Source organism: Colobus angolensis, unplaced genomic scaffold, assembly GCF_000951035.1.
Source record: "Colobus angolensis palliatus isolate OR3802 unplaced genomic scaffold, Cang.pa_1.0 Scaffold164, whole genome shotgun sequence".
In the NCBI taxonomy this organism is placed as follows: domain Eukaryota; kingdom Metazoa; phylum Chordata; class Mammalia; order Primates; family Cercopithecidae; genus Colobus; species Colobus angolensis.
Window position 1 is genome coordinate 2638939 of NW_012114755.1, and position 18076 is coordinate 2657014.

Here is an 18076-nt window from a genome sequence, read left to right on the forward strand (position 1 = left end):
AGGTCATCTAGCAGTTAAGTAGCCAAGTCCAGATTTGCTCTCAATAGATGGTGGTTGACGTTGGAATAACAGTCTGATCCTGACCCCGGGCGCACATCTGGGGACCGTGGCACCTGGGGCTGGGGCACTTGGTCCTGGGCTGGGGCTGGGGGAGCGACATGCACTCGCCGGTCGGAGGTGGAACCTCTGGCAAACTGTTCACAGCGGGTTTCCCTGGAGGTGAGAAAGTCCCGCCCCTAGCCGATGGAGCGCTGGGATTGGTTCTCCGGGACCGATTGACGGCTCAGGGCACGAGCGGGGACCGCAGCGGCGGAGGTGAGGGCGCCAGCAGGAAGTGGGAGAAGAGGCAGCCCAAGGCGGGCTGGCGGACTGGCGGCAGTCGCTACTTGCCTAGTAACCTCAGCCGCTGTGGGTTCCTGGGGAGATGGAAGGGCCGGGGCTGGGCTCGCAGGTGAGTGCGACCGGCCGGTGGCTGTCCTGGGGGCCAGGAGAGCGACTGCAGCTGTGAAGGAAAGGACGGTATGGGTGAGAGGCCGCTCGGTGAGGGGGTTTCGGGAGCGGCGGGGCCTGCATCTGGGAAGCGGGAGCCTGGAAACACCAAGAATGATGCTGGAAATTCTCTCCGAGGTGACTGGGAAGGAAGGGCAAGGACTGACGGGTGAGGGCCCGAGCCGGCCCCTCCAGCCTCCAACCCTGGCCAGGGCGCCCCCTGGGGCGGGTACCCGGAGCCTGGCGGGGACCTCTGTGGGCCTGGGGAGGGGAGGATGGCCCTTCCCGGGAGAGGTGTCAGGTTACACACCTGATTCGGACCCTGGAGTCGGAGCGGTTCTGTTGATTTCTTTTTCAGCCCTGGCGCCTTGGCAGCCGCCTCCACCCCACCCAGTCCAGTTTTCGCTTCTGTTTCCGTATCCTTGCTTACTCCTTGAAAGAATTAAGGCTGCTTGTTTAGGATGGAGGAAAGGGGCGTGGAGAGGGGAGGTACACATAGGGATCTGCAAAATCTCAAAGGACAATATTCCGTGGAGGAGGTGTTGTATAAAAGCCAGACGGAGTTCCAAAGAAGTGAAGCGGGCCAGTCGGGGAAGTTACAGGAGGTAGATGTTGGCTCCAAGAGAACGAGATTTTTGTGCTTTTTGCTTATGGCTCTTTCCTAGTGCCTAGAGTACTGACTTGTATATTGTAGACGTTCACTTAATATTTATTGAATAAATGCAGAATTTCCAGATTCAGCCAGTTTTAGTGAGTGCATAACCCGTGCCAGATGCTTTCATATGCATTATTTTATTCCAGAATTGAAGCATCCTTAAGATATTATCCCCATATACAGATGAGAACACTGAAGCTCTCTTCAGTTGGAACGAGTTAGGCGGTAGATTCTCAGTTTGGGATGATTGGATTAGTTGATCTGTAAAAACATTTTTCAGTCCCGAGAGTGTTCCTCATGCTCTCCCTTTCCCTTCTTTCAGCAAGGTCTTGTATAGGTTTAAGTGAGGGACAAGATGTCTGGGGCGATGTCAAGGTGTTCTTATTGGTTGTTCTTGCATTTTGACAGAAAAATAAATAGTTCTCAGGCAGACTGGATTTTACCAAAGGGTGTTGAATCTTCACACGGAAACAGCGCCTCATTCTTTTTCTCAGAGAGGCTCAAAGAAAAGTTGGTAGGAGTAACTATTATGTCTTAATTACTGCCACTCATTTACAAAAGCCTTCAAGTGCTTAAAGTTCCTTTCTGTGCTGAAGGGAAGATTAGCCTTGTCCCAGTTCCGTGGCCTATAGAGAGGGAGAGAATGATTTGGTGGTTGAATTTAGTAGGGAAAGGTAGAGATATCATTGTTGTTGTTAATAATTGCTCTTGTTAACTTTTTCAATAATGTGAAGAGCTTACCTATATATACTGCTTTGCAGTTTGCAAAATACTTCCCCATTTTTGATCCTCACTATAATCCTTTGAGGTGGGGAGAAATGATTATTCTGATTTTAAAGATGAGAACAGAGGCTCAGAAAACTGGAATCACTTGCTACAAGTCAAATAGCTGCTAAGTGATAGAGCCAAGACTTCAGTCGTTCATTCAGCAAATGTGTTTTGAATATCTGCTAGGCACCGTTTTAGGTGCTGTGATAAATTAGTGAACAAAACAGACAAAAACATTACTGTTCTCATTGAATTCGATTCTTTTGATTCCAAGATCAGTGCTGTTGGATTTTTGCCAGGATTTGCCTATACGATCAGGTCTCCAGTTTCCTTTCTGACCTCATCTTTTTTTTTTTTTTTAAGACAGTCTCTGTCACCAGGCTGGAGTGCAGTGGCACGATCTCGGCTCACTGCAATCTCCGCATCCTGGGTTCAAGAGATTTCCCTGCCTCAGCCTCCTGAGTAGCTGGGACTATAGGCGCGGACCACCACGCCCTACTAATATTTTGTATAGTAAAACGGGGTTTCACCATGTTGGCCAGGATGGTCTCGATCTCCTGACCTCGTGATCTGTCCACCTCAGCCTCCCAAAGTGCTGGGATTACAGGCGTGAGCCACCACGCCCGGCCTGACCTCATCTTTTACTACTTTCTTGCTTGCCCCGTCATCCCCAGCCACACCAGCCTCAGGGTCTTTTGTACTTACTATTTACTCTGCCTGAAATGCTCTTTCTTTGTGTGCCCACTTGGCTTATTCCCCCACCTCTTTAAAGTCTTGACACAAATGACACCTCTGTGTGGAGTTCTGTGACCCCCGTATTTAAAATTGCAAACCTTTTCCATCATCAGCACTACCAGCAAGGCTCCCTGGCCTCCTTCCTTGCTTTAGATTTCTCCTCAGCATTTAACACCATTTAACGTACTTATTGGTCTTGTTTATTGTTTTTTTCTCCTCCACTGAATGTTAGTGCTATAAGGACAGTGATTTTTATCTGCTATGTTCACTGTTGTGTGCCTGGCATCTGGAACAATGCCCAGCACTGGTGAGTACCTGTAAATACTTGTCAATGAATGAACTTGGAAACTAAACTCTGGAACTTCTGTTAATGAGAACTTTAATGACATGAGAACTTTTAATGACTGTCACATATTTCTCTCTCAGTCGCTCCTTCTCTCTCACTCTCTTTTTATTTGATAATCTGGCAGGATAATGACTGTCACTGGAGTTTGAGTGTGGTTTTCTAGATCTTGATTTTGGCTTAAATTAATGCCCATTGTAACTTTAACAATTCTTGTATATAATTTAGAAAAATAATCGCATTTGTGACATCTCTGTGTGAGAAGTATTACACGATCCCTCAGAACTTAAAGATGCTCTAGTTATCTATTGTGTAGGAAACCACCCCAAAACATAGTGGTATGAAACAGCCTTTGTCATGCTTATGGACTCTGTGTGTCAGGGACTTGGACAGACTGCAGCAGGGTTGGTTCGTTTCTGTTCCACCATGTCTGGAGCCTCAGCTGCAAAGACTCATAAGCTGGAGATGACTTGAGAGCCGGGGCTGGTATCTACAAGTCTTCACTTACATCTGGCAGTTCAGTTCCAGTGGAGACACCTACACATGGCCTGGGCCTCTGCACAGTATAGTGGCTGACTTCCATTAGTGACCATCTAATAGAAGAGCCAGGAAGAAGAAGCTGCCAGTTTCTAAGGCCTGGGCCTGCGAACTGGCACAGCATCACTTCGAAATATATTATTAGTGAGGTAGTCACAGAGCTCAGAGTCAAGAGGAAGGGACATAGACCTTTACCTCTTGATGGAGAAGTAGCAAATAATTTTGAGGCTATGTTGTAAAAATTACCACGAATGTATTCATATGTCTGTTAGATAATTTTCATAATATCTTGTTCTGCTTTTCACTCTTCTGTGGAGGACAGTGAGCTAGCTACATATCTCTTTCTTGGCATCCCTCTTTGTTCCCTCTTTAAATTTTTTTCCCCTGTGTATCTTAATTAAAACAACAACAATACAAAAAACATGTTATTCTGCTATCTTGAGGCAGCTGTAGACTGGAATCCTAGGAAGACTGGAGGAAGTAAAATGGAATGGAATCATAGAATACTTGGAGCTGGAAGGCTTTTCAGTGAATTACCTAGTTGAGAGATTCTTAAACTGGCATATAGGATAAGCTTCAGGGCGTTAGTGAACATCTTGGAATTAGTGAACATCTTGAAAAGTTAGTTTACATGTGCAGTTGTGCATTTCTCTTAAATAGAGAGGCCTTAATTTTGGAAACATTTTCAAAAAGGTCCATGACATTTGGAAGGTTTGAGAACCATTTATCTAGTCTAACCCTTTAACTTTTCCCATGAATTCAAGACTCAAAAATAATAACTTACTTTCCAAAGGTTCATAGCAAGTTAGCAGAGCCCAGGTGTCAGGGCTCCTGATGCAGTGCATTTTCACTACTACTCAGCCACGATATGATCTTGTTTGATTGTTTGCTGCCTTTTGGAGTCCACCCATTCTTTAGTTCAAGGTCTGAGGAGTAGTCTGTATTTTACTCTGCTCTGAAAATGGGGAAGTGAGTATATCCCTAACTAGAATATAAGTTCCTTGAAAACCAAGGACCTTGTCTGTTGTTCATTGCCATATCGCTGTGTCTACAATAGTGCCCAGCACATAGTAGGCATTCAGTAAATGTCTAGAATGAATGAATTATGGAAGGAATTGTGTCTTACTCATCTGTTATCCCCGATTACCTACTTCTGTGATTTGTATAGGTGTTCTTTATATTTCCCTGAATGAATAATTAATGAAAACTCTTGGGAGTTGGCTGGCATTGTAAGAATTTGCTTAGTCTGTTCTGTTACCTTAACATTGTAGGCAGCCATGTAGCAGTTAAACTTCTTTATCCATATAGTGTGTTTGTTCATGCAGTAAAGTCTTTACCAGTTCCCAAGTCCATAATGACTATTGTAACAGCTTGGCTTAGGACCATGCAACATGAGACTACTTAGAAGGAGCTTTATGGGTGTATTGGTCTGTCTCTTTCATTTTGCAAATGTAGAAATGAGCCAAAAATAGAGTAGATGATTCGCCACTATCATACAGCCAATGTGGCAGTACTAGGAATCTGGTTATTTGGCCCGTGTCATCAGTGCAATCAGGAGAGAGTAGGCTGAGAGTCTACTGTGGAAGCAGAGACTCAATGTGTCTTCTTCCCCATCTTTTGAGACTGAAGGTTGCCTATCTCCTTCTCTGCCATGTCCTTGCCCTCCTTTTCCTGACCTTGCTTCACAGAAAACTTGACAGAAAATAAAAATTTCAGCTCTCTTCTGTTTGAACATGGGGATGGGAGCCGGCTGCCGATTTCATGTTGTCATGGATCATGTTATTATAAGATTTGACAATGTATTTCTAAATTATATTCATTAACTGATAGCTTAGTATATGCTCATGGCAAGATTTGAATTAAAGATAGTGGTTATAAATCTGCCTCAGTTTAGCCTTTTGACAATTTAGAATTTTTTCCGAGGGGGTACTGACTTGTCAGATTGGATTAGATCATCTTTGTTTATACTTCATGTGTCTGATGAAGAGTTCCTGATCTGCTGTTTTCTTATTTGCTTGTGCTTATTATTATTATTATCTCAATTCGTGGCTTCTTTGTAGAAATCAGCTTAAGCTACTTGCTCATTTTGGGAGAGGTAATTTAGTTAAAATTTAACAATATAATTTGAAAATAATCTAATATGTTTTGTAAAATGCTGAAGGTCCTACTGTCAACTCTCTGTTTGTGGAAGCTTTCTCTGCCCCCAGGTTACCTTGTAAACAGAGTATAAGGAGTGACCTGCTTGGCATACCAATAAATGAGACTGACATTGTTAAAAATTAGTAAAGCTTTCCTGCCAGCAGAGGTGTGCTAAAAAGAAAAAATAAATTTGGTAAAGCTTTAAAAACTCTAATTTGTAAATTTTTTTTTCCTTTTTAAGTAAAAAGATAAAAGGTTAATATAATAGAAGCTTTAACTTTTTCTCACATTACCTAGTGGGTTACTGCACATATGGCCTTGAGTGTACCTTCCTCACTTTGTAGATGATTGACTTCAAACATAAGCTTTGAATATAGTCATTTTTAGGTTTTACTTTGATCTGGATTTGGGTAAACAATGATGATATGAACAAAATATATCTCCTGTTTTCTAGTTTCTTGTAATTGCCATTTAATCATATATATCACATATTGCTTCCTATTATTATTTTACTCTATCTCTGACATATCTCCCTTATTAGACTTAAATTCCTAGAGGAGAGACACCCATGTCTTCTATGCCCTTAGCATAATTGTACATCATAAATACACAGTAATTAATTGCCTACTAAACAAATGCTCTTAATTGTGGATATTCTTCACGTTAAAACATGTAAATCTCCTCAACTTTATACGTGAAAAATAAAGCTGATGTCCTTAATGCCTTAACACAGTATAAGAAGCAACAAATGAAAAATCTGTGTATAAACAAAGAGTCAGGGTCGGGTGTGGTGGCTCATGCCTGTAACCCCAGTGCTTTCGGAGGCCAAGGTGGAAGGATAACTTGAGGTCAGGAGTTTAAGACCAGTCTGGGCAACATAACGAGACCTGTCTACAGAAGAATAAAAAAATCAGCAGGGTGTGGTGGTGCTTGCCTATAGTCCTAGCTACGAGGGTGGGTCAGGTGTTAGGATCACTTGATCCCAGCAGATAGGGCTGTAGTGAGCTTTGATGGTGCCACTGCACTCCAGCCAGGGTGACAGAGTAATACCCCATCTCAAAAACAAAACAAAAAAGGGTTAATCTTTCTAACCTACAAAGAGAAACAGATATGTACAATTCATTAGAAAAATAAGTAGACTCTGAAAAGGCAATCCACAAAAGAGAAAATGTGGAGAGCCAATATACCTAACAACAACAACAACAGCAACAACAAACAAAACACTCAGACTCATTAGCAACTAGGAGAGTACAAATGAAAAATAGGGTGCCATTTTTAGCCATCAGATTGTCAAGGCTGTAAAAAGATTGATAATATTCGGTTCTGGGAAGGTTTGTAGGGAGAAAGAACATGTATATACTTTGCTGTTGGAACTGTGAATTGGGGAGAGTATTTGGTCAGAATCTATTTATGTTTAAAATGCACGTTTTTTGACTCAACAGTCCTACTTTGGGGAATCAGTCCTATAGAATTAGAATGCCCAGGGTATTGATTGGATTGTGTGTAGACGTGAAAGGCTGAAATCAACCTGTATCTCTAGCCAAAGGGGAATGGTTGAATGAATTATGCTATATCTATATACAATGGAACAATAGTGAAATATTACTGAACTGCAGGACTGTACATGATATATTGTTACATGAGAAAAGCAAGTTGAAGAATAATGTATATAATGTGATCCTATTTGTTCAATAAGTATAAGAAGGAAATGATTAAAAATGTGTGTGTATGTATATATATAGCACAATATTATATATGTTAAAATATATATACATAATGAGGGAAGATACACCCAACTGTTATACTGGTTATCTCTGGTGGTACAGTATTGGAGAGGAAATAGTCCAGATTGTTAAACCTGTATTCACTTCTGTATTGCTAGATCTTTAAAATTAATTTGTATCATTCTATAGTTTAAAATTCTAGTAAAAATTTTTTTATATAAAAATACACTGATTTTTTTGTTAATCTTAGCTGTACTTTTTGTTACACCTGTTACTTACTGAAATTCTAGAAATTTTGAGTATAGTTCAACTCTTTTCCTAACCCTTTGCCTTCTTCCAATTGAATATACTTAAACCGTGACATCAGGAAAAGCATCCTAAAGTAATGTTTTTATTTACATTTTAATCTAACTACCTACATGTTTATTTTTAACTGTGTGTGATTCTGTGTGTGTGTATGTACCGGGGTATTGATTATTTACCAGATAAATCAGAATTTACCTATTCAGGAAAGCAGGTGGACTGAAGAAGAAAAAGGCTGGAATTCAAAAACCACCAAATCAGTAGCTGATTTACTTTTTTTCTCTCTGATTTGCCCCCAGCTTTGACTTGAGCCTTGGAAGTAAGCAACAGTGCAGACAGCGAGTGCTCTATGAGAAGCTATCTAGTTAAAGCTCAAGGAGCAGCAAAGGGATTTCCTGGCAGCACAGGCACCAGAAACACTGAGAGAGAAGTTTCTTCTCTGAACAGAGGAATTGTGACCCCAAGACAGTAGTTTTTAGACGCGACACCAAAAGTACAATCCATAAACAAATTGATAAATTGGACTTTTTTAAAATTTAAAACTTCTGCTCTATGAAACAGACTTTTAAGAGACGGGAAGGTAAGGTACAGACCAGGGGAAAATATCTGCAAATCACGTATCTGACAAAAGACTTGTATCTAGAATATATAACATAAAGAACTCTCAAACCTTAACAGTAAGAAAACAAACAGCTCAATTGAAAAATGGACAAAAGACTTAAACAGGCACTTCACCAGAGAAGATATACAGATGGCAAATAAGCACGTGAAAAGATGCTCAACTTCATTAGCTGTTAAGGATATGCAAATTAAGACCATGATGAGATGCCCCTATACATCTATTAGACTGACAATCCCAAGTGCCGGTGAGAATGCAGAACAATTGTAACTCTCATAGTTGTTAGTGGCAATGCAAGCTGGTATAGCCAGTCTGGAAAATAGATTAGCAATTTCTCATAAATTTAAATATACCTAACATATGGCCAAGCAATCTTACTCTTAGAGAAATGAAAGCATGTTCTCACAAAAGTCTGTCCATGAATATTTTTAGCAGCTCTATTTATAATTGCCAAAAGCTGGAAAACAACCCACGCAGATTGTTTGGATAGATTAACTGTGATGCACCGATATAGAGGGATACTACACAGCAATAAAAAAGAAGGAATTATTGATAACATGCAACAACTTGAGTAAATCTCAGCACCATTATGCTGAGTGGAGGAAGCCTCTCCTAAAAGGTTGCATACTGTATGATTCCACTATATGACATCCTGGGAAAGACAGAATTAATGACAACAGATCAGTGGTTGCCAAGAGTTGGTTGGGGTTACAGGAGGGTGTGACTATAATGGATGATAGTGGTGGTTACATGACTCCATACATGTGTTAAAATTCATAGAGCTGTATACCAAAGTTAATTTTACTGTAAATTAACTTTTTAAAAACAGTGCCCCTTCAAAATAACCCCTTGAGGGGTTATGGACTCATTTAAGTAAAACTGAAAATTTTAAAACTTTCTTTTAAAAACTTTTGTTTTAGGTTTGGGGGTACATGTGCAGGTTTGTTATATACACAAACTTATGTCATGGGGGTTTGTTGTATAGATTATTTCATTACCCAAGTATTAAGCCTAGTACCCAGTAGTTATTTTTTCTGCTCTTCTCCCTTCTCCCACCCTCCACCCTCAAGTATACCCCAGTGTCTGTTGTTCCCTTCTTTCTTTTTTTTTTTTTTTGCAATGGAGCCTTGCTCTGTCACCCAAGCTGGAGTGCAGTGGTGTGATCTCGGCTCACTGCAACCTCCACCTCCCATGTTCAAGCGATTCTCCTGCTTCACCCTCCCAAGTAACTGGGACTACAGGCACAAGCCACCACCCTGGCTAATTTTTTTTTTTTTTTTTTAAAGTAGAGACGGGGTTTCACCATGTTGACCAGGCTGTTCTTGAACTCCTTACCTCAAGTGATCTACCTGCCGTGACCTCCCAAAGTGCTGAGATTATAGACATGAGCCACCATGCCCAACCTGCTGTTCCCTTCTTTGTGTTCATGAGTTCTCATCATTTAGCTCCCAGTGAGAACATGCAGTATTTTGTTTTCTGTTCCTGCATACGGATAGTAGCCTCCAGCTCCATTCGTATTCCTGCAAAAGACATGATCTCATTCTTTTTTATGGCTGCATAGTATTCCATGGTTTATATGTACTACATTTTATTTACCCAGTTTGTCATTGATGGGCATTTACATCGATTCCATGTCTTTGCTATTGTGAATAGTGCTACAGTCAACATTCACATACATGTGTCTTTATGGTAGAATGATTTGTAGTCCTCTGGGTATATACGCAGTAATGGGATTGCTGGGTTGGATGGTAGTTCTGCTTTTAGCTCTTTGAGGAATCGCCATACTGCTTTCTGCAATGGTTGAACTAATTTACACTCCCATCAACAGCGTATAAGCATTCCTTTGTCACTGTAACCTTGCCAGCATCTCTTATTTTTTTGACTTTTTAGTAATAGCGTTCTGACTAGTGTGAAATGGTATCTCATTGTGGTTTTGATTAGCATTTCGCTAATGATCAGTGATGTGATTAAGCTTTTTTTCATATGCTTATTGGCTGCATGTATGTCTTCTTTTGAAAAGTATCTGTTCATGTTCTTTACCTACTTTTTAATGGGGTTTGTTTTTCTCTTGTAAATTTAAGTTCCTTATAGATGCTGGATGTTAGACCTTTGTCGGATGCATAGTTTGCAAATATTGTCTCCCATTTTATAGGATGTCTGTTTACTCTGTTGATAGTTTCTTTTACTGCGCAGAAACTCTTTAATTAGATCCCACTTACCAATTTTTGCTTTTGTTGCCATTGCTTTTGGTATCTTTGTTATGAAATCTTTGCCCATTCCTATATCTAGGATGGTATGTCATAGGTTTTTTTCTAGGGTTTTTATAGTTTTGGATTTTACATTTAAATCTTTGATCCATCTTCAGTTGATTTTTGTATATGGTATAAGGAAGGGGTCCAGTTTCGATTTTTCTGTATATGGCTAGCCAGTAATCCCAGCACCATTTATTGAATAAGGAGTCTTTTCCCCATTGCTTGTTTTTATCAGCTTTGTTGAAGATCTGATGGTCATAGGCGTGCAGCCTTGTATCTGGGCTCCCTATTCTATTCCATTCGTCTATGTGTCTGTTTTTGTACCGGTATCAACCTGTTTTGGTTACTATAGCGCTATAGTATTGTTTGAAGTCAGGTAATGTAATTCCTCCAGCTTTGTTCTTTTTGCTTAGGATTGCCTTGGCTATTCAGGCTGTTTTTTGGTTCCATATGAATTTTAAAATAGTTTTTTCCTAGTTCTGTGAAGAATGTCTTTGGTAATTTGATAGGGATAACATTAAATCTGTAAATTGCTTTGGGCAGTATGGCCGTTTTCATGATACTGATTCTTCCTATCCGGGAGCATGGGATGTCTTTTCCTTTGTTTGTGTCTTCTCTGATTCCTTTGAGCAGTGCTTTGTAATTCTCATTGTGGAGGTCTTTCACCTCCCTGATTAGCTGTATTCCTAGGCATTTTATTCTTTTTGTGGCAGTTGTGAATGGGATTGCCTTCCTGATTTGGCTCTAGGCTTGATAGTTGTTGTATAGGAATGCTAGCGATTTTTGTACGTTGATTTTGTATCCTGAAACTTTGCTGAAGTTGTTTATCAGCTGAAGGAGCTCTTGGGCCAAGACTAGAGGGTTTTTCTAGATAGAGAGTCATGTTATCTGCAAACAGGGATAGTTTGACTTCCTGTCTTCCTATTTGGATGCCCTTTATTTCTTTCTCTTGCCTGATTGTTCTGGAGAGGACTGCGAATACTGTGTTGAATAGAAGTGCTGAGAGCAGGCATCCTTGTCTTGTCAAAACTTTATTTAAAATTAAAAATTTCTAAAAGAAATTTAAAAACTGTCTTTTAAAAATGAAATTTAAGAAACTTTCATTCTTAAAACTTTTTGGAACTCTTGGAGAATTGACTTTGACACATTATTTCAAATATCTTCAATTATTTATTCTCAATTGTGTATTCATCCTTAGAGAATGATTTTCTTTTTAAACTGAAAACGTCACAGAAATAGGTTTGGTGATAAGGTAGGTGAAAGCTAGGTAACTTTATTGATGGTAAAAAGCAAGGTGAGGTTATAAAATAATAAGTCAGTTTTCATTTATAGCAATTTTCTAGGCACAGTTATACATCCCATAATGTTTCGATCAATGCCAGACCACACATACGATGCTGATCAGAGCAATAGTTTATACCATGTAGCCTAAGTGTGTAATAGGCTATACTGCCTAGCTCTGTGTAAATACACATTGTGATATTTGCACAAGAATGAAATGGCCTAAATATTTGTTTCTCAGAATATATCCTCATTGTTAATGAAAGCATGGCTATATTTGATGTGACCCTCCCACTGAACACACCAAAAAATACAGGATACAGTATAAAAGCATTTAAAGTATTTTACCTTTTTGATGCTAGTGTAAACTTTTTTTAAAAGATTCCTTAGAATTTTCTATGCATATGATCATGTTTTTGCAAGTAAAAATGGATTTACTTCTTTTCTAATCTGTATGCATTTTTATTATTTTTCCTACTTTATTATGCTGTCTGGTACTTTATAGTACAGTGTTAATTAGAAGTGGTGATAATGAGCATCTTTGCTTTATTTCCAGTCTTGGAGTAAAAATGGTCTTGTACCATTAAATGTGATGGTAGCTGTAGATTTCTTGTAAATGTTCTTTATCAGATTGAGGAGGTTCCCTTCTTTCCCTTGTATTGAAAGATTTTACAAATTTTGTCATATGCTTTGCATAAAGAATTTTCATATAAAGAATTTTGTTAAATGCTTTATTCTATGATGAATATATATTTTTTACTGTTGTATATATTTGAATATATATTTTATTCTGTTAATATGAATATTCACCTTATTCATTAATGTGGTAGGTTGCATTGATTTATTTTGAAATGTTTAAGCTAGGTTGTGATGTGTAGTCTTTTTTATATATTACTGGATTCACGTTATTAATATTTTGTTTAGGATTTTTGTATCTATGTTCATGAGGGATACTGGGCCTGTAGTTTTCTTTACTTGTAATGTCTTTGTTGGTTTTGATATGGAGTGATTCTGCCTCCTAAAATGAGCTGGGAAGCATTCTCTCTTCTGTTTTCTGAAGGGGTATTATTTCTTCCCTAGATATTTGATAGGGTTAACCAGTTAAGTTACATAGGCCTGGAATTTTTTATGAGAAAGGTTTTATTATGAATCAAATTTATTTAATAGATACTATGTTATTTATTACTTTTAAGATCCATTTTGATAATGTGTGTCTTTTAAGGCGTTTGTATATTTCACTTAAGTTGCTAATTTATTGACATAAAGTTGTTCAAAATATTCCCTTTTTATCCTTTCAAAATTTGTAGGCTCTTGTAGTGATGTCTGTTTTTTAAACCTGGTATTTGTCATTGGTACTTTTTCATTTTTCTTGATCAATCTGATCAAAGGTTTCTCACTTTTATTGACTTATTCTTTCTAGAGAACCAGATTTTGGCTTCAATGATTTTCTGTATTGTTTCTGTGTTTTATAGTTTCATGAATTCCTTCTATTTTTATATTCTTCTCATTGTATCCACTTTGAGTATAATTTTCTTTCTCTAGATTATTAACATGAAAGCTTAGATAACTTACTGTAGGCTCTTTTTTTTTTTTTTCCTAATGTAAGCATTTAAAGCTACAAATTCCCTGTAAACACTGCTTAAGCTGCATACTAAGCTCTTTAAACTGTTATGCTTTTGCTTTCTGGCTTGCCTTATGTCTGATGAGAAGTCTGAGTGTATTCAGTGTATTCTTATCTTTGCCTCTTTGAACATATATGTCTGTTTCTTCCAGACTTTTTTTTTTTGTTAGAGTCTCGCTCTGTCGCCCAGGCTGAAGTGCAGTGGCGCGATCTCGGCTCACTGCAAGCTCCGCCTCCCGGGTTCAGGCCATTCTCCCGCCTCAGCCTCTGGAGTAGCTGGGACTACAGGCGCCCACCACCTCGCCTGGCTAATTTTTTGTATTTTTAGTAGAGATGGGGTTTCACCATATTGGCCAGGCTGGTTTCGAACTCCTTACCTCGTGAACTGCCTGCCTTGGCCTCCCAAAATGTCCAGACTGATTTTAAGATCTCTTTATTACTGGTTTTTAGTGATTTGATCATGATATATCTTGGTGTAGGATTTCGGGGTTTATCCTAGTTGGGATCCATTAAACTTCTAGTTACTGTGAGTTTATAATTTTCACCAAATTTGGAAGATTTTTGACTATTACTTCTTCAAATATTAAAAAAAAAAAACTTTTTTCCTTCTCTTCTGGAACTCCAGTTATACATCTTCAATCACCCTCTCTCTGTGCTGCATTTTGGATAGTTTCATTGTTGTTTCTTCAATTTAAATGGTCTTTTCTTCTATACTGTTTAATCTGCTGTTAATCTCATCTGGTGTAATTTGTATTTTAGAGATTGATTTTTTTTTTTCTCTCTCTCTTTTGAGATAGAGTCTCACTCTGGTGCCCAGGCTAGAGTGCAGTGGCGTGATCGTGGCTCACTGCAACTGCCTCCCAGATTCAAGTGATTCTCCTGCTCAGTCTCCTAAATATCTGGGATTACAGGCATGCGCCACCATGCCTGGCTAATTTTTGTATTTTTAATAGAGATGGGGTTTCACCATATTGGTCAGGCTGGTCTTGAACTCCGGACCTCAAGTGATCTGCCCACCTTGGCCTCCCAAAGTGCTGGGATTACAAGGAAATTGATTTTTATCCGCAGATATTCTAATCAGGTCTTTTGTCATATCTTCAATTTCTTTGCTCATTTTGTTAATGTTTTCCTTTAAATACTTATACATACTTATATTAGCTGTTTTAATGTCTTTTTCAGCTAATTTTGTCATCTTTATAGTTTCAAGGTCTGGTTTTCTTCTGGCTATGGATCACATTTTTCTTGCTTCTTGGCATGTTTAGTGAGTTTTGATTTGATAGTGGACTTTGTGAGTGCATGTTGATGAGTATCTGGTATTTGATGCCTTTCTTTTTTTTTTTTTTTTTTTTTTTTTTAGAGACGGGGTTTCACCATGTTAGCCAGGATAGTCTCAATCTCCTGACCTCATGATCCACCTGTCTCAGCCTCCCAAAGTGCTGGGATTACAGGCTTGAGCCACCGCGCCCAGCCTTGATGCCTTTCTTTAAAGACTATTGAATATTGTTTGGCAGGCGGTAAAGTTAATGTTGCTCAATTTGAGTCCTTTGAAGTCTGATTTTAGGCTTCTCTAGAGTGGTTCTGGGGTAGCCTTTATTCCAGATATAGTTCAGCACTACTTCTAAGGTGTGGCCCTCTGATATCTCCACTGAATAACCCAAGGGGTCATCAAAGACTCTCCGCTTTGGCTGATCAGAATTTGAACATCTTCCTGTTACGTATAAACTCCAGTAATTGTTCAGTTTACAAATCTCCAGTCATTTTTTGCCTATGCTTGTCAAGTTTCCCTCTATACATCACTTGTCCTAGTACTCTGCAAAGACTCAATGGGCCTCCTGTACAGATTTTTTGGAGTCCCTTTTTTTTCTGGTTGGCTCACTTCTCTCTTGAAATGTGCCCACAACTGCCAGCTATCTCAGCCTCTCTGATCTCAGATTTCTGTCTCCTCAATTTAGCAAGGCTTCTGGGCTCTAAAACAAAGTATTTTCCTCTCAGTGCACATGATTGCAAAATTGCTGGGATGATGGGGCTCACCTTGTGTTTTTTTTCTTTTTCGTCATATCTTGGCAATCACAGTCTTACTGTTCTCATTGTCCAAAGTCTGAATACAGTTTACTTCATACATTTTGTTCACTTTTCTAGGTTTCTTTAATGATTGTAGAGCAACAGAAGCACTCATACCCCGCAGGGGAAAGTTTAACTGTTACAACCATTTTGAAGATGAGTTAAGCATATCTTCAAAGCCAACAGTTCCACTTCTAGATATATGCTTTTGAGAATTGTTTACATGTATATATATATATATATACACATAGATATATATACATATATACACCTAGAGACATGTACAAGAATGTGCATAGCAATGTATTTTTTTTATAATAGCCCCAAACTGGGAACAATCCAAATATCCAGCCATAGTAAAATAGATAAATTAATTGTAGTATGTTACTGTATTGGAATGTTCTACAGCAATGAAAATGAACCTGTTGTAGCTTTCATAACAACATAGATGAAGCTTGCAAGTCTAATGTTAAGCAAAACAAATGATAGATAATACATATGATAGATTCCATTTGTATAAAGATTAAAAAAATGTAAAGCTGATCTGTACTTTTTAGAGTTGCATACATTAGAGATAAAACTATAAAGAAAAGCAAAAAGTGATTATAACTGAAGTCAGGAAACTGTTATTTTAGGGTGGGGATGTGGTGGAGCATAGCATGTGTCCGGGCAGTCTTCTAAGGTGCTGGCCCAGTTCTATATCTTGACTTAGGTAGTGATTTCATGGAAATTCATTTTATATTTATTCGTTACTCTTTACAAAAGAAGAAGTCCATATATATATACATATATGTTTTATATACTTCACTCTGTATAATAAATCATAATATTTTCAGATATTCAGAGTATAAAAATATGTGTCTGTTTTATATGGCTCTGAGGACGGTTTCAGAAAGGAAATTCTGAAAACATTTCAAGGTAATGCCATTGGAATAACTAATAATCTCCTGAGGAGACTATTTTGAAGATACAATTTCTGATACATTTATTTAAAAATCAACTTTTTAAAAATTGTAGATAGGTAACTAAATTTGCTTATTAAGCACTAATTCAGGTCAGGTTTGGTGGCTTACACCTGTAATCCCAGCACTTTGGGAAGCAGAGGCAAGAGGATCACTTGAGGCCAGGAGTTCAAGACCAGTCTGGGCAACATAGTAAGACCCTGTCTCTACAAAAATAAAAACTGAAAAATTAGCTGGTTATACCAAAGGATTATAAAACATTCTGCTATAAAGACACATACACATGTATGTTTATTGCAGCACCATTCACAATCGCAAAACTTGGAACCAACCCAAATGCCCATCAATGATAGACTGGATAAAGAAAATGTGGCACATATTCACCTTGGAATACTATGCAGCCATAAAAAAGAATGAGTTCATTTCTTTTGCAGGGACATGGATGAAGCCGGAAACCATCATTCTCAGCAAAGTAACACAGGAACAGAAAACCAAACACTGCGTGTTCTCACTCATAAGTGGGAGTTGAACAGTGAGAATGTATGGACACAGGGAGGGGAACATTACACACTGGGGCCTTTTAGCGGTGGGGGGCAAAGGGAGGGATAGCATTAGGAGGAATATGTAATGTAGATAACAGGTTGATGGGTGCAGCAAACCACCATGGCACATGTATACCTATGTAACAAACCTGCACGTTCTGCACATACATTCCAGAACTTAAAGTATAATAAAAAAATAAATAAAAAGGAAACAAAATATTAGCTGGGTATGGTGGCATGCACCTGTAGTCTCAGCTACTTAGGAGGCTGAGGCAGGAGGATTGCTTGAGCCCTGGAATTCAAGGCTGCAGTGAGCTATGATCACACTGCTGCACTCTAGCGTGGGCAACAGAGGAAGACCCCCGTCCCAATAAATAAATACATTTTTTTAAAAAGTACTAATTCAGGGAGGTTTCTCTTTAAGGTATCATTTCTTTAGAGAATGCAATATAATGTGTTTTATTAAAGTTAATTACTTTCACATGAATCTGTTTCTACTTGGAAATTTGAGTAGCCTATGAGATTAGAAGATTGGTTATTATATAAATGAGTAGTCAAAGATATAATGGTGATTAGGGTCACATTATAGAGTCTTTTAAAAATGCATTTAGAATATATGTAAATAATATGTACATTTGATATAGTTGTGCTTTTAGTAAACAGAAACTTTGAGCATCCCACATCTTTAGCTGAAGGAGTCCTTCTCTCAAGTAAAACTAAGTCTTTGTTTGGGGGTATTAAAGTGATTTAGTGAGCATCATTTGTGCTAAAGATTTTAACTCCCTCCGCCTGCCTGCTCATCCACCAAATATTTTAGCAAAGTTGTCAACAAGTGTCAAAATTGCTCATCTTAATTGATCATCTACCCATCTGCCCTAGAGGTGATAGTGAACCCAAAAGTCCATAGTAATGGAAAGGAGAAATAAAATGCATTCATAATCCACAGAACAGATAATTGATCTTAGATTTTTGTGGGCTTTTTTTTTTTTTCCCAATATTAGCAAATCCTGTATTGGTTTTCTGCTAAGGTGTAAGCTCAGTGTTT

General features: G+C 38.5%; 1 protein-coding gene across 3 annotated transcripts in view; it reads left to right on the forward strand.

Annotated features, from left to right (window-relative positions):
- Window positions 1–308: 308 nt before the first annotated feature.
- The window catches only part of ZDHHC13 (zinc finger, DHHC-type containing 13), a 53494-nt gene continuing 35726 nt past the window's right edge, over window positions 309–18076 (forward strand). Inside the window, exon 1 of one of the 3 annotated variants that reach the window (XM_011937478.1) lies at window positions 309–451. In XM_011937478.1, coding sequence (XP_011792868.1) covers window positions 425–451 — 27 coding nt within the window. In that variant the 5' untranslated portion in view covers window positions 309–424. The remainder of the gene's footprint in view (window positions 452–18076) is intronic. The other 2 variants (XM_011937479.1, XM_011937480.1) reach the window with 2 other exon arrangements.